The 25544-nt window shown below is 33.4% G+C and overlaps 2 protein-coding genes across 2 annotated transcripts in view; both read right to left on the reverse strand.

The window, feature by feature from the left end:
* Positions 1–10623, reverse strand: part of LOC145680798 (hemolymph lipopolysaccharide-binding protein-like) — a 40058-nt gene extending 29435 nt beyond the window's left edge. The window contains exon 1 of the mRNA XM_081751846.1: positions 9866–10623. The gene's annotated coding sequence lies outside the window, so the exon portion shown is untranslated. The remainder of the gene's footprint in view (positions 1–9865) is intronic.
* Positions 1–25337, reverse strand: part of LOC145681990 (uncharacterized) — a 104103-nt gene extending 78766 nt beyond the window's left edge. The window contains exons 1-7 of the mRNA XM_081753591.1: positions 25181–25337; positions 19790–20109; positions 16682–16945; positions 14576–14732; positions 10883–10886; positions 1585–2184; positions 374–587 (exon numbers count right to left, since the gene is read on the reverse strand). Of these exons, the coding sequence (XP_081609717.1) occupies positions 374–587; positions 1585–2184; positions 10883–10886; positions 14576–14732; positions 16682–16945; positions 19790–20090 (1540 nt within the window). The 5' untranslated portion in view covers positions 20091–20109; positions 25181–25337. The remainder of the gene's footprint in view (positions 1–373; positions 588–1584; positions 2185–10882; positions 10887–14575; positions 14733–16681; positions 16946–19789; positions 20110–25180) is intronic.
* Between the last annotated feature and the right edge of the window lie 207 nt (positions 25338–25544).

Consider the following 25544-nt stretch of genomic DNA (forward strand, 5'->3'; position numbering starts at 1 on the left):
TTCGATGAGAACATTTTCTAATCCACTCTCATTTATGTACTTACCAATACAAGAAAGTAAAATTTTGGTCATATGGAAAGATCCCAAGAGCAGCACTAGGTTTGGAAATTTATTTGAAACTAACTGAATTTCTGCTGCAATATGAAAAACGCATTCATCACATGAAATTGGCAGAGCTGGTTGATCGAGAACTGAAAGCAAGCTTTGAAAAATTTTCATACATGAATATACAGCATGATAAAGTGTTACTGGATAAGGCAAAATAGGGAGAAAACCAACTTGTTGTAGTGGAATATCAGCTTCTGAAATAACAGCATGAATTCCAGACCATGTCAATGTTTTTTTGTCAATCCTCCAAGAGCTTGCAACATACTTATCACTACCTCTTCTTTCTTGATCTCATCACACGGCAAAGTGTAAGCATCTTCAATGATTTTAAGATCCTGTGGAATGTTCAGCGGTGTTGATGGTTTCTGGTAATCTCTAATTTGTTGACATGGTAAAAGGACACCAATTCGTTTTCTGAGTTTGTTAAGAGCTACTACTTCAGACAGTGGTGGCTTACTAGGATTTACACTTGGAGTTTTCTGGAATAATACCATAACAGTATCATGAGTACCCTGTAGACCGGAAAGGCTTGCCTCTTCGTGGTCAAAGTTATCCATAGCACCTACAGTGAAGTTACTACTGACAAAATGACTTGGAAGTGCAAGGTTCTGTGAGCATGCCATCATAGTGTATTGTGCAAGATTATGACGAGTTTCCACAACTTCATTATAGCTGACTGATAACTCAGCTTTATTGAATAATGTTATCAGCTGTTTGCTCTTACATTTTTCATGAATTGAATGGCTAGTCATTAAGTGCAAAGGGGTTTTCCTTTTTCCCTTATGAACATTATAAAACATTATCTGGAAAAGGACTTTAACTCGATTTGTTATAGGAGTTTCTCTTCTATCGTTGTTGTCTTCAATTTCACTGCATTCTGCTTCTTCTTCGTCTGAGCTCATAAATGCTTGACTGTTATCATTGATGTGAGAAAACAGTGTCAATTTATCCACGTTGAATACATGAGAGAAAAAGTCAATTAGCGAATGGGGAATAGGTGTTGTCTTCCATGAGTTTTCTAGTTGATTCGCATCTCCAAATTCATTGTCTAGGTTGAAGTCTGTTTCCAGAAGTGATTTTCTAATTAGCTTTCCAGCCTCTCCGACAGAAGAAACAGAACGTAGTTTGACAGCTATTTCATTAATAGTGAGGTTTGATGAATAAACAAGTTGGGACTGGTTTCTTTGTAGTGGTTGGCAAAATTGTATAGTATCACCAAATATATTTTTCATGTATAGTTTGACCTCTTTGTTAGTAATTTAATTCTCTCCAGCCTGCTTGTTGACATAATCACGAATCTCAGAAAGGGTTAGGTCATAGCCATTATTTAGAATGTTCTGAAAAAGTAGTCGACTATCCTCCATTAATTGACTCTTTTTTGGGGGGTTGATTCTCTTTTTGTTGACTTAGCTTTTTATATTTTTGAAGGTACGCTTCCAAACAAAGTTTGTGGTAGTATAAATCTGCTCCAAATACAGCGGATTGACCTTCAAGATTACAAGTTCTCGTGTACACGTCATCTTGGAAGTACAAAGTTGCTGCAAAGAATAATTTAGCACGATTCGTTTCACTTATTCGATATTTTTCTTTGATATTATTGTATTTCAAATTTCCACAAATAATACATGGAAGACTGGCAGAATCCACCTTAGGAAATGAAGGGTTACAAGACAGTACGTCCCCTCTTAATCTTTCATATCTTGATGTTGACGAATCTTCCATGACGTCTTCCTTTGGTTCTACTTGCAGATTGGCTGCGTTCTCTCGCTTCTTCTTTAGCAAACGATTTTTATGAGTATAGTTTTTGTAACACTCATTTGAACAATGATATTTGAACTCAAATTCTCGTCCAAGAACACTGATTCGCTGGAAGGTCTCATCTTCCCATATTTCAGCTGCATCCAAGACTTTTTGTCTTCCTTCTATTGTAGTTGTGGTTTTCTCTTTATTCTTATGCGTTTGGCATATGATGCATTTGGAACCATCCAATTCTGTTCGGCTTCCGCTTCCACGGCCTAATTGTAGGCCAACAGGATGTTCATCCTCATTCATTTCAATAAATGGGTCAGCTGAGTACTGAAAAAAAAAAGAAAAAAAATGTCAATGCCTACATTTAACGTGTAGGTGGGTTAAACACTTTAACATTACACCAAAATCACGCGTTTAAAAATTACTTTGGTAGGTGAAAATTCAAGGAATATTTTAATTAAGATGCGGATTTAATTACAATAATGCCCCGTATTGAATAGTGATAAAATTATTAAAGAAGTTCCTTAGTTAGTAATATAACCCAAGGTTTTGCAACACTGCTTGTTGCAAACATTGAGAAAAAGGCTTTTGGAGTAGGAACAACAACAATCGTCCATGTAATGAAAACGAAACTTGATTACTTTCATTTGAAAAACTTATTTCTTTTACAAAACACGCAGAAAATATATAAAAAAAGCCATTCCACTGACTTAAATAAACTACCTGTTCCACTCGAAATTTATAGATTTAAAGTATTTACCCACTATTTACACACATTTCGCAGATAAACACTCTTTGCACTATCATCCTAGTGTAAACATTACTCACCAATGTTTGTAACCCTCAGGACAAAATGTTACTAACTTTTACACAGCATCATTTTGTGAGTTCATAATATTACCCCCCCCCCACACACACACAGATTCGAAACAACAGGAGGGTTGAAATGGATTTTTGAGGTCACGAAAACGTGAAATTTACTTAAATTCCCTTTATTTCCATTTGAAAAGTAATTTTTTCCCCTCATATCGCACCCTGCACACACACACACACACCTCCTTAAAATGTTATATACTAACGTAAACCCCATTCATTACTACCAAACCAGTGCTACTTTCAACGAAACCATAAATTTTAAAAGGGCGTGTCAAAAAATAACGAAGAATGTTCTTACCTTTTTCAGGTGATTTTAGTTTAGCATCCCTTTTCAGCAGTGAGGCTATATGAGGTTTGGACCTACTGATTAACGTGGAATCCGAACCACATGAGCTCCCGCCGGGAATCGAACCCGGATCTCCCACACCAAAGGCGCGTACGCTAACCGCTTAGCCACGAGGGAGCTCTCTTAGATTTTTGAATCTGAACTACAAACAATGGTATCTCGCAATGTATATGGAGGTTACAGTAGATCTTAGTAGTACTTTTCTGGCACAGTCTACATAAAAATAAGGCGATGCCTATTTTTAATTATTAATTTGGATGAAAATCATGAGGAGATTGGCTTCACCTTACTAAATTTAATCTGAAGCCAAACACCTTGAGCTACTAAAATTTCAATAACTCCGTCAAATTTAAAGATAGAGAAAAGATATTGGTACCATTGGAAAACTCTCATTATGCTCTATCCCGTTTATTTCAGGTATGTTTATGGTATCTCTTATAGTTTCGTAGTTATCTTCGAATAAATGATAATAGTGTACGAAAAAAATCGAAATTTCGAAAAACCTGCCACCATATTTAAAAATGGCGGCACTATGTTTCGACGTTACGAATGTTTCTTGATTACAGTGTTCATTATCTTGAATTCGGTACAAGAATGAAGTTTCTAGCTTCATTTAATAATGAGATATTCGTTTTTTAGGTAAATATGGCATTTTCGCATTGCCGCCATATTGAATTTCCAATTTGTCAACTTATGTCCGGGTTGCCAGATGATCACCCAAGATTTTTACCATCACTGAGACGTGTCTTACTTGGATCTGAAGAGACACTTAGTCCACCTCAAAATTCCTATGGGTCTTATGGGCAGGGTCTGTATTATAAAGCAGGAAACGGTACACATTATTATTTTCCGCTTACATATTGGATGCAATAGATCATCGTTTTCTTAGAGACACAATAAATTGCTATCTTTTGTGAATACAATATCTCAAAAACATACATTGTATTTGATAATAATTTCATTTGCATGTTTACTTCTCTGTTGAAATGGGAAGTAGTAGTTTACTATTTCCGCTTTCAATATTAGATTATCCTGTCATGAACTATCATAATTTCGTGCGGGAAATTAAATTTTTCAAGACGAAACTTCAACACACAAATAGAAACATAGAAAGTGACTTCTAAATAGGTTTTCGAAAGTCGAGACCTGTCCAAACATTTTCGTCTCATTCCAAGTTGGTGCATTCACTTGTCCATGATTATATTAGTTTCCAGAACGTTCTCTCAGAAAAAAAGAAAAAAAAAAGAAAAGAAAGAAATCTTTTCTAGTTTTCGCTTAAACTTATCGGCACTTTTTAATAAGTAAAAAGTTTTGAACACTAATTATTCACACAGATATATCTAAGAACTTAATTAAATGAGGAAAAAATAAATTATTTTGTTCTTAGCCATTTTCTTGAAACTAAGTGTATTAACAATTAAATTGTGCTTTGGCTTTTCTTTCTTCATTCCATATGTACTAAACATATTTATTACATTTATTGCTTTTCTCCTCTTTGTGTTGGTCTTTGCTAAAACAAACAAAACTTTAATGAATGAGATTAAATTGTTTCGTTTGCGAGGACACTCAAAATCTTTCGAATTCCTTTAAACAAATATACACCGAATTCAGGTTGTTGTTAAGTAATTTGATTTCCTTACGCTTTCTCAGACACAAATGTACGTCCATAAATGATATATTATTAATAATTGTTTAATGGTTATGATAAAAAAAAATGTTCCTGATTAACCTCAAAACGTAAAATATCTCCCCCGTTCAACATAAGTAGAAACTGTTTCTTTATGCGTCATTAAATACTAGTTGGCAAATAAAATTATAAATACTTTACTGTCCCTCAACTTTGTCCTGCATACTTCAAAATTATATGAAGTGTTATACTAGTTAATATTTATGTGTGGTCTCTAAAATAGAAAATGGTCATACATACTAGAATTTCTGGATGAAACTCAGATTTTTTTGTCAAAATTAAGTATTTATGTAGAGTGACACCAATATCATGACACTTACAGTTACTTCAGTTGTCAACAAGCTCAAGATCACATTATTTTATTAACTAATTTATTTGAATGATCTAGTTGACCTGAATGGTAGCTTATCGTTTGTGTAAACTCATCCTCTATATCATTTATTTAAATTTAGTCTAACCGTGGGTCAGGTACATTAATTGTGAACTTGACCTGTTGACACTTGGTTTCTTTACAATAAAAAAGTATGATTGCTTTAAGTAACTTGACTGATAATTAAATTTCATCCACCCCAATACCAATGCGAATGCAAGAAAGAAATAACTTTGTCTGAATTGCATTTTTGGCATAATTTATAATTTCAATAAATCCTTATTCATTTTTACGCTTGGTACAATGTACTACGGTAAACCAGAATTTGAGTATTAGTTTAATTGGTAGTTATTGTACCATAATGCTATGTACACATCTCGTGTATATAATGTACATATTACTTTGAAGGTTGTTTTTTTCAGAGCAACTAACAGTGTAACGGTATTGGGTAATTTTTTATATAATAACTTGTATTTACGGGCAAAATGTGCTTTTAAAATATGCACAAGCTGTTCAAAAGGAAGAAGAAGAAAATATAAAGAGAAATAGATGTAATTTCTTTTCTGTTATTATGATTGATGTTGTGTTGATAGTGATATGACACGTTTTGTAAGTCGTCATAGCAACGAAAAATATATAATATATATAAATAATCCATCTTGTGATATATGCATGTACAATATTTAAGACTGTGTAAGTGTTTAATTTATTACGTACCACAATAAAAAAGGTAATATCTAAGTGAAATGCTTAGATGGATTTTGATAAAACAATAACGTAGATTATATAAATATACGAACCGAGGGCTACAATGACATATAAAATATGCAAAACAAGCATTAAGCTAATTATAAACTTTTACATATTTAGTGTTCGTTATAATAGGAAATTTATTTAGGCTATTCTCGTTACTTTAACAACGTAAATACGTGTGAAGGATAATCCTTAAAGAACAGACTTGTCTTGTTTATTGTCGTTCTTAAATTTAATTTCGTTCTTGGTTCTAAATTCTGCTGAAGTGTTAAGCTGTAACTCCACTTAATTATGGAGTTAGCTATTTACATTGAAGCTGTTCATCTCTTTTCGCCCTCCCCTTGAGAGAGAGAGAGCTCAACAATAATTTTGTTTTAAGGGCCCCGTTCCAGCCTTTACTCAGTTTATATAACTGTAACTACGGCATGTATAATAAGTATTCATTACATTACGATATTTCAACTTAATTTTTACCAAGAAATTTCTCATGTAACGAGCAATTAACGTCTCAGTTTACTCAGGAATTAACAAGATACAAGTACTAGACTAAACCTTCACCAGTAGTTAGTAAAATCAAGGGCATGTTCCAAAGAATCATCCTATGGACTACTCATGTGAGTACGCTCATTTGGTCAACTTATACTTGAACAGCTAACTAAACATTTGGTTTATTTGGTATGACTTTTAAATCCGTACCTGCCATTCATACAGTAACACTCAGATATACAACTTAACGTGTACAAATGCACAAGAAACCAAATAGTAAGTAGCTCATATATTGTGTTCTAAGTAAAAAATTAATCCAGTATCAGCACACAAAATATATTAAATATTAGTTTAGTTTCATGTGATTCCTCTTATATATAAATGTTCATTGTTTTCTGCGACATTACTGCATCAAGGAAATCGCAATAAGTGCAATGAAATTTATACCAGAGTTTGTATGAGTGTCCGGAAATGATAACAGTTTGAGAACTACAATCTGTTTTCAATACTTCTAAATATGATATATCAATTTGCGTAAAGCTCTGATAAGTTACAAATTGAACTCTTATTCAACGTGATATTGAGTCAAGCATGCATTATATGTATTTCTGAGTAATCGGTTACGACACTTCATCTAAAAATATACACTGTATGCTACTGGACCATGACGACGAGATGCCGACCAATAATGAAATGAAATCTTTAAGCTTTACGTTCGACGATTATGGCTTAAAGAGATATTGATAATAAGACACGAGTTAAATGATGGAATGAAGAAAGTGGGTGGAAACAGGAGGATCTCGACAAAACTCACGCACACATTGTTTACCCACCACAAAGCAAACTTGGCGCGAGATGCAATCGAACCAAGGATCTCATGCACCAGAGGTGAAAGCTCTACCACTGACAATGGAAGTCCGTGAGAAAGCAATCGCCTGCAGAGAAACTAAGCATGCCATTTGAAGGACCAATTCATGCTGATTACAACAAGCTAATAAAATTGCTGTACGGTTGAGAACTGTTCGAGTGATTCAATTTGGAGGTTTATATGCGAAAATGAGTATATTAGCATTTAAACGCGTTAGGTACAATATTTAATACCAAAGGGTATTGACATACGAATTGAAATCTATCAGAGGCAACAGAAGAAAACTCTTTTGCAGAAACTAGTGGGTTTGTTAGTTAAAAAATTAGCCATTTATTGTTCAAATTATGATAGGTAAGAGATGAAAATTGATCACTCTTGTTTTTTTTATATGAAGTCATGACTCAGGCAAAAGGTTTTCTTGCACCATGAACATTTTATATGGGTAATTGCCTTTCATCCGTCAAGGGAACAGCTAGCATAACCAAAGCGAAAACCAAATCCGACAAGTGATTGGAAAGGTATATAATTTTTTCGGTAACCTGCCTTGTGAAACGCAAACTGAAATAATCCAGTCGCGGTGATCGAAACTGATTTATTAGCGTGGACACGAACTTCGTTTGATTGTTCATCATAACGTCCGGATGAACAAGTTTCATACTATGTACAAATACCCTGCCATAATCTTTGATTGGTCGGAAGCCAAACACATCAAATGGTTGTAAAAATTGTGTACAGTTCTTTGGTATATTCTCAACGATTACGTCTTTGCCATCCGTCATCCAACTTGCAATGGACAATTCGTCTGTGAATGGACCTCAGTGGTCAAGCAGTAGTAAGTTCAAACCATCAAAACTGCACAATAATGGTAGGTCGCTAGGAGGCGCAATCGTGCATTTAACGTTGAATCTCCCGAAAAGTTCTCAACCACACAGGAATTCTATCACCTTGTTGTCATTAGTATGAATTACTCTTTGAAATGACATGCTTAGTTTTCTTTGCAGGCGAGTGCTTTTTCTCGAACTTTCCTTGTGGGTCCCTCCAGGTCAATAATGCTCATCATTTGTATGCTGGGCTGTATATCATAGGATTTTGCAGAATATGAATGAAGCGGTACTTGTTGCTCCACGGGAAATACTTGAACACTTTAGGATATATGAGTCAGATCATTGTCTGGCAGAAATATGAAATACAAAATGTCTAAAGAAATAGTACATAATGGGCGTCTAGAACTTCCCTAATGAAGCGGTCAATCCTGAAGTTACTCTTAGAACTTACCAATCAGCTACGTGAGCTGCACCAAATGTGACACACATACCATCAAACTTATATTTCTACTCCAACGACATTTTAGAAAGTACACTAGGAGATTCTGGTGTCCCCAACAAGTGTAAAAGTATACTGATATCACTGTAAATAGATCAAATCGAAAAGAATCACGTATTGTGTACAGCACATCAGCTATCGTACTCAGGTATCTATTATAGCAAGGAGAATTTGTCATTGTGAAACCATAAAAACTGACCAAAACCCACACAACCTTGTCCAACTGTTCACCAGATATAGCAAAACCCTCGACGCAGAGAAGTTCACGTTTGTCACAGTCCCCCAATACGGAGCTAACGTAATGGGTAATGATGTACGGTAAGACACGACAGAGCAAACAAGTTATATGCTATTTCATCATACTATCAGCTGTCCAATCGTCATTGTATATAGTACTCATTTCTTTCATTGATTTTTTAATATACATTGTCACTTTTGAGGTACCCTAATCACATAATTTCGAAATACAAGAAACCATCATTCCGTATGCCCAATATATGACCCAGTTTAAATGAAATCTTTCGTCTGTATTAAGACGACTTACAGAACTCAATTGATAATTGTTTAAATATTAATTGTTCACTTGATCAGGTTTATCTGTCCACATTTTTCCTACTAGTATGTCTTGGTACACTCATGTCCAAAATGATTGTCGCATATCTATAACTGTCTTCTTGTAAGAATATAATTTGATAATGATTTAGCAAAGTACTTTTAATACTGATGCTATGTGTATAATCAGGAAATGTATATTTGTGGTAAATTTCGTAGGAAAAGAGTTTGTACATAAATACAAAAATCAGAATGAGTAAAACAAAATGTTGCTAAATGGACAAGAAAGTTCTATTTTCGTTTTATTGTTCTTATTTACTGCTCTTTTGACATGAAATTTGCCACATACATGTGTTTGCCGTTTATACACATACTAACATTGTAAGAAATACCGGCCGAATTCGTTATCATGTTATATTCCTACAAGAACATATTTATAGACATGCGACAATAATTATGGACATGAGTGTACCTACTGATTACCATTTATTTCTCGAGCTGAAGAACCTTTATGAGTGTGTATTTCAATAGGAGGCACAAATACTCACCAAAGCGTTTTCTTAAAAAAAAAAAAAAAATGTTAAGAAAGTGATTTCAAGTTGGGAATAATGGAAACAGACAATGCAATGAACATTATATTGTAACTATACAATACAATTATAGATGGAAACTAGTAATTAAGAGAAAATAGAAACTAATGTTTCTCAACTTTGGTAACATTCCGAATATGTAATACATTGTACTCACAGCTCACGATGGTAAAAGTACGTTTATGGTACTGTCTCACAATATCCTAAAAGCTTTAAATTCTATTTCTACAATTTAAACAGGCAAGATAAACTAAGAGTGACATAAAGTTATCTCATGAACTACTATCTATTATCTTTTCCTACACACGACGAATTTTATAACTGAAATTAGAAATTTAATACCGATAAGTATTTCCGTATAGTGTTTGAAGATATGTAACGTAGTATTGCGTAGTAGACACACATTTTTATATCAATTTTCCAATAATACAGTAATGTCAAATGTTAACTAACTACATCCGCGTATTTTGTTGGAGTGCTGGATGAGATAAAAATTCTAGTTACTAGTTGTTCTAAAAATGGCATCCGCTGACCACAGATAACTACTCTATAGGTCAAAATAAAGCGAAAATACTGCATGATTGAATACTCTCTGATGCTTCCTTCAGCCGCTATGAAGAATCAAAATTTCACTATGTGGCAACGTTGCAGACTAATTGGGAACCACTAGCATTGCTCTACAAATCCATCAAGCAGATACATCGATAGCTACACTAATAAATGATGCTAGTGTCTACGTCTTTCGACTTTAACTTTCATCTGGAAAGAATCGATGCAACTTTTTGACGGATTAGTATAGATATTCTCTATGGTACCTTTTCTGTGACGTTGCCACATATTGCAATTAGGAACTCAGACGAGGACCCAAAAAGTAGACAACTGTATATATTTTTTCTTTTATTCTGACAACTAGTGATCTATGGTCCCTGGTGCCATTTTAAGAACACCCGATATAAATAAAGTTTTTCAAAGCAATATTGGATCGTAGTTTGCTACAAGAAAAGAAAAAAAGAAAAAAGAATGTCGATGGAAACAAGCAGTGGCGTATTTAAGGGGGCTTCCAGGCTTAAGCCTCCCCCGAAATCTTACTTACTATAGTAAAGTAAATGACATATCTTGCAGAATGTTCACATTTCCAGGCAAAGCCTCCACCCCGAAACAAAATCGTAAATACTCCACTGCAAACGAGAAATTATATCATTACGACAAATACAGTATACCATAGCTTTTCCTCCATTAGAAAGGTTTAGTATTTGATTTTACATATAATTGTTGTAATTCTCCTCTTTAAAATACCAATATTCCTTCCACTTCATCTTTGGTTCTCACAAACACACACCAATGCACTATGGATTAACTACTATATTACTTGAGACTTAATGTAGAATTGACGAAAAAGGGGAAAAATGTGCACTTAGATATTTTACAGGCATAATAAAACACCTAAACGCCTTATGGGGCGTTTACACTTAGTCGATTTGCGTTCGATTCAGTTGAATTGACGTCACTTTCAACTTAATCGACCGTGTAAACGGGACTTCAACTTAATCGCTTGTTGATCGAAAGCGACTAATCGACTAGCAACTGAATTAAAAGACGTTCTATTTTCTGTGGTTGAAATAATTGAACACATCCATCAATCTGATTCGGCCTAGTTGCTTCGATTTAGTGGCAAATGCAGCGAGTTGATTTAGTCGTGCGACTAAATCGACTAAGTGTAAACGCCCCATTAACGATGTTCCGAAATGTGAGGAGTGTTCTTTCCCAAGTTTGTTTTATTTTTGATTGAAACGAAAAAAAGAAAGGTATTCTGTTTACAAGTTCAAAATAATGGAAGAATGAACATGATTTGACTAGTTTGTGGCTACAATCTGAGTGAGGAAATAAACAATTATGCAGATTAAATTATTATGGTTTTCTTATAAAAACGAAGGCTCACTTCGTGTCCTACGTCATGCTAAATGTTCATTTCTTGACAATATCACGGATTCAGCAAAAAACAAAAAGAAGAAGAAAAACACGCACTCCATACCAGTTCATTCTTAATCAATTATTATCTTCGGCAATCTACAGAAATGGAATGTAATCTGTTTTCACAGACCAAAATTCTTTATATTTGTTATTTTGGTTGCACATAAAACATGAAAAGAAATAAATAATACGTATTTTTTCGCTGCTAAAAGTGCAATACAAATATTATAAATTGTTACGGAAATTTAAATTGTAATCGGAAATTGATAAGAGAAAAGGATATATATATAAAATTTTATACTTGTGTTGACAATTGACACAAAACTATTTGTTTCCTCCTTAGGATGATGACGGAGTAGAGCCAAGTGTATTGTGAATTGGGTCCGTTTCTTTACTGAAATATAGCGCCCTTTTTCAGTACCGGGTCTATATGAAATGGGGATTTCAGTTTAAGATGGAATTTGAACCACCATATTTCAAACTTTTCAATGTTTCCTCATCGAAAATCGAACTCGAGACTCATTGCCTTTAAGGTAAATGCGGGGAGGACTATTACAGATTGGAAAAAGTGTTATTAATCCACTCAACACACGAATACTTTTGAAATCTTAGGAAGCACTCTTTAGATTTAATAATGTGGTAAAATAGTGATATTTTGCAATGTATAAACGAGAATTTTTTCTCCAATTACATAGTTTTATCCCCTCACAAATTTGAATTCAAACTGACAGAAGTAATTATTAAACTTGGAAGTCTGACTTTTAACTAAAACTATCCAGGAACTTTTTTTTTTTTTTAAATCAGTAGGAAGAGCTAATTCAATGTCATATACTTTACTGATTCGAACCAGATGCAGCAAGTATTTGTATTCTAACCAGTAAACCTTAAGTAGTATTTTCAGCGCGTTATTTCAAAACAAAACAAGTTTTATGATTTATCGCTTAATGTTCTTCAAACCCGAGACCCATAATGAAGATGAGGCAAAATAAGAAGTTAATGGCAGTCGGAACGATTAGAATGCAACGTAAATATATGTACACCTCATTACATCAAAATTATGATACGTATATGTATATTGAATATTCTAAAAATAGCACCCACGGACAACAGGTTGCTATTCTTCCGGTCAAAATAAAACGGAAATGTTAAATAATCATATATCCTCCGGAGCGTTTTTCAGCCGTTATAAAAAATCAAAAGTTTCACTATGTCCCAACGTCGTACATTAACTTTGAACCATTAGCATTGCTCTACAAATCAATCAAACACTTATATCAATTATAGTGCTAATAATTACTAGTAGTGTCAAGGTCTATTGACTTTAACTGGCACCTGGCAAGAATTGATGTGATTGTGCTGCATAGGTAAAACTATATTTCTTCATCTGCAACGTTGTCACCTAGTGCAATTCGCGATTCCAGAGGAGGACCCGAACGGTATACAATTGTTTATATATATCCAGAGTCGTCGATTCCCAGTGAGTACATATAAAAAAATTAACTGCATGATGATAGATCAGATTCCTTTGTTAACGGTAGATCTACGCTCAGGTGATGCTCTCAATACTGGAGTACTGACGCGCTACTGCGCGAGCCCAACAACTAGGCCCTACCTCGGACCACTATAGAAAGAAATTTTGCTTTCAGTGATCTCTTTCAAGTGTGCTAAGGCCGTATATTTTGTCATGGAGACATCAGAGTACTTGGTAAGTTTGAACATAAACATGTGAATGGCTAAATAAATTAGTAGCGCAGGATTGCTGGATTGGCCGGGGTGAACCCATGGTGTAATTGTCACGCACTTTTTACTTCATTTGTGGGGCCTTTTGAAGACGGTTGTTTATCAGGAAAGCACTTCGGAAAATGTCACATGGAGAGTCGTATTTTTTGAAATATTCTCAGATCTCTACGTAGATGTTACCCGCAGTAGAAACTGAGTGTGTAAACTGTATTGGTATATGCATTGGTATGTAGTGAACATATTTTGTAACCACATCGTCAATAAATCTTCTTTGAATAATGAATCTTTACGTTCAATGACTTCTTAATTATCTTGTATAATGAATAACTCAATTGACCAACATTATAATGATATTGATTACTAACTGTAAGTTATAAATCAATTAAATTTGAAAGGAATTGTAAAAGCACTCAAGATCATTGTTTTCTAGATTTCATGAGTAAATTAATTCATTTTAAGTAAATGTATTCAATCAATGCATGTGAGAGGACGTAAAAGTATTAATAACATATATTTATGTTAATTATTAATATATTAATGATCCATTAATGAATCAAAATTGATTGAAAAAATTGTAGCATATCACGTCCTTTAGTTTCTTGTGTAGGGACCATGATGATAAAAAGGAAAGTTTCGGTTCGGTTGTTTTAGAAAGAATATATCCGTGTATATTAATAGTATATCTATTATTTCAAATTAATAAATACAATACTAAAATATAGTTTGCATAACTAAATAACAATAATTTCATTTATTAAATAAAAATATAAATTCGGAAGATAATATTCGGAACTAGTATGAGAACAATGATTTCATAACAAGAGACAAATTTTCACATTATTCCATCTTACTAAATTCTAAATTTGTATAACAAATTTCACAATATGTTTTAAGATTTAATCTTCCTTGTAACTGTGAAGACGCAGTTTGATGGGACCTGTTATAGAACTACTCTTTGAAAGAAACTTATACTCAGTGGATTCAGAAAATGAGAATGTATCATTCTGTATAAAGAGTACTAATATAATAATTCCCACATTTCTATGATCTGCGATGTTGACCAGCAATATTGTATAAGCTGATTTATTAAAAAAAAAAAAATCAGTTTCATTCACTTTGTTATTTTACTAAGTACTTTAGCTTATTAAACTATCACCGTAGTTCATATTCACAAATAAAATAATGTTCTGAAGCACAACTGACGTCGTTTAATTCTCCAGTCCGTCTGCGAATAGTTCCACAATCTTCATTTTCGTAATTATTTGGTTCACCACGCTGCCACCTTGTATATCCAGTTGATTCCAATGGTTCGTCTAAAAGAACAATAAGTAGAAGAAAGACATTATAGAAATAGACAAAAGATGAATTCTTGAAATAATTAAAATCTTTTCTAATATATGTGTGTATATCAGAAAATTGCACACTGAGCTTATTATTACTCGATCTGTTATGTTAGTTCAAACTATACTACAATATTGTCCAAAGATGGGTAATATAACAATTATATTACTAAGGTGAACAAAATGGTACCGCTGAGGTAAATCCTTATATATGATTTTGGAGAAAATAAAAAAAAACTATTTTTGTAAACAAAAATTGTGTATGATAAACACACCTTCTTTTAAAATTCTGTATATATATATATATATATATATATATATATATATATATATATATATATATATCGAGAGAGAGAGAGAGAGAGAGAGAATAGCCTAATCAAGCTTTCCACCGCGACGCTTCCAAAATTACAGTAAGCAGTAAACTTCATGAGATGTTGAGTAGCGCAAAATATGTTAGTCTCCTAAACTTTGATTCCTATTTAACAAATATTATCTAAAGTTATGGACAATAGGTCACATCAATTTACAAACAGATGTCATGCTTGAGGGTAAACTCTAACTGTACTTTTCAGGAAAATTGTGAAAATATTATGTGATGCAGAAAAGTATATCGCTCCTTATCAATAATAATTGCAATTCAGACAGAATCGATTGTTTATGAATAATATATGTTAAAAAGTACTGCTAACACTGTACATTCCTCACATTCCTCATTATTATGTTCTTACTCTGGCATATATATATATATATATATATATATATATATATATATATATATATATATATATATATATATATATATATGTGTGTGTGTGTGTGTGTGTGTGTGTGTGTAAAAGGGAGCTACATCTATTTTCAAGTCCAAAGTTGAGGTGAAGTTGTTAAAAACTTTCCTTAAAGATTTCAAAAGAACTTATCCACAGGTGATTCAAAAGGTATACAATTTGTTCAGTAACCTGGTTTGTGCAACGCAAACTGAAACAACATAATGTATGCCAGTGATCGGAACTGATTTATTAGCATGGAAACGAACTTTATCTGATTATTTTGTGGAACATGATAACGCTCGGATGAAGAAGCTTCATACTATGTACAAATTTCCTGCCATAATCTTTGAGTGGTCGGAATCTAAACTCATTACATGCTTGTACAAATCGAGTGCATTTAACGTTGAATCTCTTAAAAAGTTCTCATTCGTACAGAAATTTTATTAGCTTGTTGTAATCAGCATGAATTGGTCTTTCAAATGGCATGCTTAGTTTCTCTGCAGGAGAGTGCTTTCTCCCTAACGTCCCTTGTAAATGTCTCTTACATTATTGTATTCTAAACAATACTTTAAATATCACACCTTTCAGCAGGTTTTTTTTACACTACTTTACTTTTAAAGTTATTTTTTGCGTCACATGTATAGTAATTTTAAGTCTCAATAGACAATTATTTGTTTTTCAGTATACTTATTCTATTTTCTACATTGTCCTATATTGTAGTCAATTAACACGTTGTACTGTGAAAAACGAGAAAGTTATTATTGAAAAAAACACTTGAAATTCCTTTACATTGACAGTGCAATAAATAATGAAACAGTCATTTCTAATCAACTCAGAAACAGAATAGGTAATTCAAGGTAGAATGAATAATTCAACTTTTAATAATTTCCAATATTCGACTTCACTAGCAATCTCGATTGTATGCATCTCAGCTAATTAACTGTATCACTATAATTTGCCTTTGAGAGTCATCGGAAAGGGGAAAGGGCTAATAAACCAATCTAACATTGCGAGTTACACATATACAGAATATTATGATAAACGTATTTGCTCGTGCGTAAGAGAGTTTGAGTTTTTGTTCCAAGATTGATAGTGTAATCAGCATAGACAAAACTTATATTTTCGCGTTTAGTTTAAGTTGGAGACCCTTACCAAATATTGTCATCCATTGTCCTTCGACGTCTCTATCATGGATGCCAATAGAAGCATAGTTGTCTCGATGGTTTTGGAAAATGAATCCTGGTTGTCTATCCAACATCCTCGCCAAAACGTCTGCTTCTTCTTCTGAGTTGACAATAGCTAAATGGGCACCTTCTTCTTCACAAACTTTAATAGCGTTATCAAAATCTTTAATATTCGTGTGAAATTTGTAATAGCCAATATCAGGGTAATATTCGTAGTTCTGAGGTGGTGAAGCTAAAAATAGATTAATTAAATATTTTGTTAGCTTCGACAAAAAATGAAATAAATATTCTTTGAAAATAAATAAAATTTCAGGTTATAATATACGATAATGAGTCATTATAACTATCACTCGTTAGGTAAACTAATTACAAAGAAATATGAGTCAGCTAAGCCAGAAAGTCCTTTTACACTAGCAATTATTTCATCGCTACATTAATAAAACTTACAGTTATGTTTCCAAAACGTCCACATGTGCATCTCTATTATCCCTGCACAGCGTGATACACCTCCATGTCTTTCTACTTATCCTCTTTAGTAGCTGTGGCGTCACAAACGATGGCCGGCAGTTTAAGTCATCGTCGGTTACTTTTTTGATGGTCATTTTCAATAATGCGTGAAGGCCTAAGTTCATTTTCATGTGTATGTCACTGTGCTTTTTGCAACTCCAAGTTTCGCAGAACGCTTTCTACAGTAGTCGACTTGCACGGTGAACGCAACAGTGACACACCAACTTCTTCAGATGTTTCCTTTCGGGTTGAAGGATGATAAGAACGAGCGGCATCCAAAACACTTGTCAGAAGAAAAGTTTTCTTCTTCTACTTGATCAAAGTCTGATGAAGGAAAGTTTCACAAAACCTATACATCATCTCCATTTATTTTTTCATTATTGCGCTTCCGTTCATGAACCACGCACTTGCCACTAAGAGCTCCTTCAAAATGAAGTCACTAGAATCTACCTTTATTGTTCACCAAACCCGGAAAGACACGGGAATGAATTATTGATCAACACAATTGTTATGAGGAACACTGGAGCCATGTGAGAGGTTCAAATTTTAAATATCTTATTAACTTACATTGTTGGACGCATTTAATTCGGGTGTAAAGGGAATTTCTGGCCGCTCCGTAGAATGTTTTACTTATTACGAGTTCACATCTATCAGTATGAATGAAGAAGTACATTGCAAGCAGTTGGTCTGATCACATCTAATCGAACGAAACTCATCAGAGCGTTCGACCGTCCGAATGTTGGACTACATTTGGATTTTTCTCTCAGAAGCACCCATCACTTATCTGTGCATATTTAGGAATTGCGGGCAAATTAGATATTATGGTAAATGCGGGATTCAAAGTTATGCTTTATGTAGCCATTCGAGAGTTCAACGACAGAGAAAGTGTTGCAAATTCTGATAACAGTTCGAGAATTTGAAAACTGAAAAGTAGGATAAAAACATACACTTTGAAAAAATACTAACTGATTTAAAATAAAAACTAAAAAGCAGAAAATAAACGTTAAAAGACTGAAAATAATAAATAAAATTTGAAGGTAGAAAACAATCCATTATCGTTGTCAAAAAATTGATGTTTTTTTTTTCAAATAAATGTTTCACAAAATTACAATTGAAACTAATTTTATATCAGTCATCTATATATTAATAGCGGTGTCTGTGAACAAAAATCTTCAGATCCAAATTGAAAGTGACTATGTTCGTAACTCTTAATCTCTTGAATTACCCGACCGATCTTCATCAAATTTTTGACGTAGACGCAGTTCTGGCCTGGGAGTGGTCTCAGCTATTCACTTTGATGGTAGAACTTAGGGGAGGGGGAATTATAAAACCATAAATAAAACTTAGTAACTCTTGAACCCAACGACCAATTTCGATCAAATCTTCAACATAGATAATGTTTGGACCTGGGATGTTTTCATTATTTTATTTTAACGGCACAATGTAGGGGAGGGGAAAGGGAACATATATGTAAAAAGTGAAAATAAAAGTGACTGTCTTTGTGGCTTCATCCCGCTTAAATCTCTGAACCGATCTTAATCAATTTATCAACATATATAAGGTTTGGTCCTTGGGTGGTTATATTATAACACGTTGATGGTAGAGCTTAGGGTAGGAGGAGTGGATGGGAGAGATATATAAATATAAATAAAACTTAATAACTCTTGAACCACCTGACCGATTTCAATCAAATTTTCCACATAGGTGACGTTCGAGCTTCGAAACCTTTTTTTTAATATTTTCACTTTAACGGTAGAACCTAGGGAAAGGGGAGGAAAAGGGGAGATTAATATATAAGAATAAATAGAACTTAACTCTCGAACCAACCCAACTGATCTGCACTTGCGCAGGACGTGCGGGTTTGCTAGTTAATGGTGTTAGACATATTAAAAATTTAAGACTAATACTGAAACGCTTACTCCGCCAGCCATGTTTCTCCTCTCATTGTTATCGTACTCATAGTTCTTACTTGATATCATCAACCACTTCCTATCTAAACATAATAAACATTATCATTATATTAAGTATTCCTAGTTAAACATGGTAAAGGTTTCGCGGTGCCCCAGCGGTGGAGCATTCACCTCTGGTGCATGGAGTCCTTGGATCGATCCCAGCTCGCGCCAATTGAACTTTGTGGTGTACAAACACCGTGTGCGTGGGCTTTCCGGGGATTTTCCCCTTTCATCTCACTTTCTTTATTCTATCATTCCTTTCATTCTCACTATCACCATCTCCTTTATCCTAGCCGGCATATTCGTGTGAAGTAAAACTTAAAGATGACGTGTAGCCTCTTACATATAAATGTGCTTCCGGTACGCTTGCAGCATGTCATAAACAGTTAAATATACTCTTTATAACGTACTAACATATCAGTTTTGTAGCATTTTCTAATTCTTATCTATTGAAATGAACATTTGCACATGTTTGACTGACTAATAACCAAGCAATATATATATATATATATATATATATATATATATATATATATATATATATATATATATGTGTGTGTGTGTGTGTGTGTGTGTAATTTTGTAACATAACACTCAACATTTTTCCGAGTACTTACATTGAGTTCTGAGTGTCTGTTGCTTATCATTTAATCTTTGTTCATTTGTAATAACTGCTTCTATATGCATATGTTTTCCTCCGTCTTTTTCCGTTTCTTGAACTTCAATCAACCAGTCATCTGCGATTTCATTTCCCTGGATATCAGCTGTTACATTTGTATTCCACTTTCCATCAATGTCTCTCATACCCATGAGACGTAACTTCAAAGATTCGGAGATATGATGAGGAATTTCATCACATACTCTATATTCAAGCGCACCAAATATCAGGAGAATACTTGCAATGGCTAACATCTTCATAATAGTGGGATGAGTGCACCTGAAAGATTATTGACAAAAATTAATATAAGAAAATACTTATTATTATAGCATGCTGATCTCAGAGCTGTAAATGCTTCACTTTTTAAATAGAAACTCAATCCAAACGAAGTTTTGAAAATATTCTAGACTCTCGTGTCCGTCAATTTTTCAGTTGGGTACAAACAATTTCCTGAGAAACATAAAAGTCAAGGGTTTATAACATTCTTATTCAGTCCCTATATTATTTTTCTTCCGTTGGGAACTCCTTATCTTTCCCATTTGAATTCCAGACTCGACTAATGTGAAATAGTTGTTGGTAGTACTGGCATGGTATGAAAGAAAAATTATACTTTTTAAAGTACTAACATATTTTAAAAGTGTATATCAAAGTAGTTTCCGCCCAATTATATGACTACTAAGGAATGACACAGGCTGTAATAAGGTTACACAAAGTTACAGAAATTATAAAATAGTTGGCGTAAGCCTTAACATAAATCAAGACCCATAGTTAAATCATCAACGGGTAAGATGGCACCGATAGAAGGATATGGTCGTCATATTCTTAATTTTCGTGTGAATGTTTTCTAATCACAAAAAGCTATATGATCTGTTGATTTTTGAAAAAGCCTATCTCTGAGATACCTTAATCTCTATCTCTTTATCAAATTATCATATATTAATATTGTTAGCAGTAATTGTTACTTTTGAGGATAGTTAGCCAATATCTAGCATTGTTTTTATCAAGATCTACCTGCGGAGAAATTAACTTATTTTTTGATCGACATATTGTTGAAAATTTATTTAAAAAAAAAAAAAAACATGAAATTATGGAGGACGTTATTGCCTCTTCTACGGAGTAAGAAACCTTCTTCTTTACAAAAGTCCAGGATTCTCCAAATGTTTCTGTGTAGAACTGAAACTGACGGACACTAAACACAGGACACTGACATAGGATTGTTCTAAATATTTTGACCTAAAATACACGAAATGATTTAACGAAAATCTGTAACGTACGCCAGATTTGTTTTTTTTTTTTCTCTTATTACTTTACCAGTTGTTGTCACTAGTTTTGTAAAAGATTAAGGGACATCAAATAACAACCCTTGTTAATTCAGGAACAAATTACAGTAAGTTTACTGATATGGCAACATTATCATACTCTAGTTCTGAGTGTTTTTAAATTGATCAAAGGAAAAATTAGAGACCTATTAGTATTTTAAGTTATTATAAATTGTAACATATTTATTCTAATTGTAGTATCCATTTTTATTTATATACACAAAATACAGTTTAAAATTTTAATTATAACACGATGAAAACTTTATTTATTAATTTCAAAGTAGATTTGCCATACGTTCGGTCCTGAATGGGACAATTAAAGTTTAAAGTTTCCCGTTCTTTTGCCCCAGTGGTTTTTAATCGTAACATACAGGGTGTTAATGAACAGGGAGTTATATACAGGGTGTTAATGAACTATACTGACAAACTTTACGAAGTTATTCCTCACATCAAAATAAGAGAAAAAGTCTATATGGATCTATGGCGAAAAGTGCATAGTTTCAGAGCTAGGGCTGTCCAAAATCGCGAGAAAGTTAAAATTCAATAGGCCCTATTTCGAATTCGAAAGACTGTGGTTGGTGGTCCTTATCAGCGTAAAAGTAGCCACACATACGTTATCCAAAAATGCATATTTCATTAATGTTCAATGGGTGTACAGATTTTTTCTTTGCAAGGTAAAATTCCAAGACATACCATCAACCGAATTTTGAAATATGCTCTGACTTTATGATTGGTCCAAAGCAGGCAAACGATAAGCCTTGATAGCAGTGAACACAAAATGTTTTAGCGCGATGTAGGAAGTGTTAAGGATAGTCAGCAACACGATCGCTCGTACTCGGGAAAACGCATGGTGCGATGTTTCCTTTTACGCTTATGAATGAAGAAAAAGTGAATTATACCGTGATTAAATACATATGATCACACATTATTCCGAACTCAAAGAAACATGTAGCTTCCGGTTTCTAACATTTCAGCCTTCTCTTCGAACTACTGGATGTCCACTGTTGTCAAAGTTTCTTTCCTGCCTACTTTGGACCCTTCTTGAAATCAGGGTATATCTGAAACCTCTACTGAAAACATATCTGAGAATTACACCCTGTAGGGAATACCCTTTACGCCTATTGACAATTGATGAAATATGCACTTTTGGATTGTGTATATGTGTGGCTTCCTTTACGCTAAGAATCATAATCCCCAGTTTCTGGAATTAGAAATAGGGTGTATTGAAATTTAACTTTTTTCGCAATTTTGGACAGCCCTAGCTCTGAAACTATGCACTTTTTCCATAGGTCCATATTAATTTTTCTCTTCTTTTGATGTAAGGATTTACCTCTTACAATTTGTCGGTATAGTTCATTAACACCCTGTACACACACACACACACACACACACACACACACACATATATATATATATATATATATATATATATATGTGTGTGTGTGTGTGTGTGTGTGTGTGTGTGTGTGAGTGTAATCTTAATTTACAGTACACTTGAATTGGAAAAGTAGTATAATTTACTGCATCCAGACTACATATAAAATATTTGTCCCTAAATCTGTATTCGCACTTTACTAACCAGCATTACTGATATACCCCATGGATTTAAATAAATATGACTGTTAAGTACTTTACCAATAGTAAGAGTGAAACAAAAAAACTATCTCGGTTTGAAAGATTTACCTCCGATAAACTTGTCCCAGTTTGGTATATTAGTAATATGGTAACATATTTAAAAGAAAGATGATAATAGCCAGAGGTAATGATTAAATTTTTTCTTATCTATTGTTTCCTAACACCATGTAAAGAACGAAGCTTAGAAAGGCCAGGATTTGTCTCTCTCTTAACTCCAGAAAAAATGTTCTTATATTTGTTCAAGAATTGATTAGAGCGGCATAAAATATGAATAGAACTGATTTTATTTCACAATCTTTTAAAAGGAAGCAATGTTAAGTTGTCCTATATTACCTTTTCTCAGCAAGAAATTGCAATTATCTTTTTACAAATATGTTATTGTTGAATACCATACATTTAATTTGTTATAAATGCAATGGCACCCGTACGGAAGTTTTCCAGAGTTTACCTCCCTCCGGTAGCAAGATATTATGAAAAATAAACATTTACTATATTGATCTATAAATATAGAAATTATTTTTATAAACGAGATAATATATACTTTCAATGTTAACTTGCTTCCATTGCACTATAATAAATAGAGGAATGTTGTTTATCAGAATATTCGAGACTTATGACTAACGCTTGTATATATACAAAAAATCACAATTGTAGTGAAATTATATAAGATTCAGTGATTGAGCCTTTCCTTTGATGAAATTCTGTGTATGCCATTCCATAAATGATGTCATCTAAGAAGTATCAGAATTACCGTAGGATGTGAACCTTGAATTCTAGTAGCAGAAACACACATTATTAATACATTTTAATTGTTGGTTTAAGCACAAAGATAATTTACTATTTCAAATGGAAACGTTGTCAGAATTTCCACAAAGGGAAAGAAGAACAAGATTATTGAAGAACAAGAGGAGATAAAATATGTTAGACATTCTTTCAAGAATTAATTAAAACCGTGACAATATGACTCAATTTTGATCAAAATACAAGGGAAGAAAAGTTCGAAAATGGTGCAAACTCTATCGGTTTTACATCCCACGATAAACGAGACGGATAATCTATGAAAGTGAATAATTTTAAAAGAATTGGTGGAATGTGAAAGTGAATTATTTCGAAAGAATTGGTGAAATATGAAAAGTGAATGATTTTGGAAGAATTGGTGGAATATGAAAGTGAATGACTTCGAAAGAATTGGTGGAATGTGAAAGTGAATGGTTTTAAAAGAATTGGTGGAATGTGAAAGTGAATGATTTCGAAAGAATTAGTGGAATATGAAAGTTAATGGTTTTGAAAGAATTGGTGGAATGTAAAAGTGAATGATTTTGAAAGAATTGGTGGAATACGAAAGTGAATGGTTTTGAAAGAATTGGTAGAATGCAAATGTGAATGATTTTGAAAGAATTAGTGGAATGTGAAAGTGAATGATTTCGAAAGTATTGGTGTGAAATGAAATATGGAATGGCAATGCGGAATGACAATGTGGAGTGAACCGGGAGAACCTAAAGAAAACCCACGAGCACATTGTTGTGCACCACAAACCTACGTATTCTGGGATCGCAACTTTGACCTCTCCTACTAAAGTTCACTGCACTATCAATGAACAACCAAGCCCCAATGAAGATTAAAGTTTGTACACGAATTCAAATATAATAATACTCAAGTAGAACTGAAGAATTAACAGAAGTTCATAATGTATTAAAATAATTTCTAATGTGTGGTAAAGTAGGAAATATATTGAAATAAACTTTTTTCTTTTTTAGTTAACGCCCGACAGTTATGTCCTTTAGGTTAGAGGAGACAGAAAATTAATGAAAGTAAATAATATTGTAAAATTAGATTTTCGTGTTCTCCCACCAAGCATTGTACAGTCCTCAGCAAAAAACCTACAACATGAGCATGCAAGTTTATAATGAAGCGACAAAGTGTTTTGCTCCAAAATAAGTGTGCAGGGGAGGACGCCGAGATTTCTCCTGGCATGATTCGTGCCACTTATACGTTATGTTGATTTCCTGCGCTGTTAGGTGTGGTTTCACAATAAACTTAAATGCTCATGTTGCATGTTTTTTGATGCGGACTGTACCTAGATCTCACGTACACGTACGACATAAGTGTAAAGTTAAACATATACGCCGTAATATTCACATTAAGAAGAAATCTATAAAAATGTGCAACATTATATTTAAAGCTACTGGCATACTAGAAATAGTTACAGTCTTATTTAATTTATTTCTATTTTGCTTCCGTAATCACTGTTTTTAAAATCGAGTAGAAGTATACTATAGTATCTGCTCATAGGCAAAAACAAGTAATATGCTAACTATATTACCTCAAACACATCAAAATGAAAGTAAATACTAACTATAAATAATAAATAGAATAGTAATAAACAATGGAAATACCTTTTCTAAAATGTTATTAGTCACTGGTACAATGTAACGAAATAAACACAACAATATTTCTTCGTGTTGTTTCTTCCCTCCACAATAAAACTTAGAAACTTTTCTGGTTAATCGAGTAGATTGTCGCTGAATTTATATATTAGCTTCTTTCTGTTGGTTAGTACTTTACTCAATAAATGACGTTATAATGTTTGACATAAAAATTATCGATGATCTAAAATGATCCGTGACCCAAGATAAAGATATAGGAAGGAAGATTTTTTTCCGAATTTTAAAAGCCACAAAAGGTCATGAAGTTAGTAGTTATTTATTCCCCTTTTACATTGAATTAACGTTGTCAATTATCTTCTTGGAATTCGCAGAT

This window comes from Thermobia domestica, chromosome 3 (genome assembly GCF_964235325.1).
Source record: "Thermobia domestica chromosome 3, izTheDome1.hap1.1, whole genome shotgun sequence".
NCBI classification, from domain to species: domain Eukaryota; kingdom Metazoa; phylum Arthropoda; class Insecta; order Zygentoma; family Lepismatidae; genus Thermobia; species Thermobia domestica.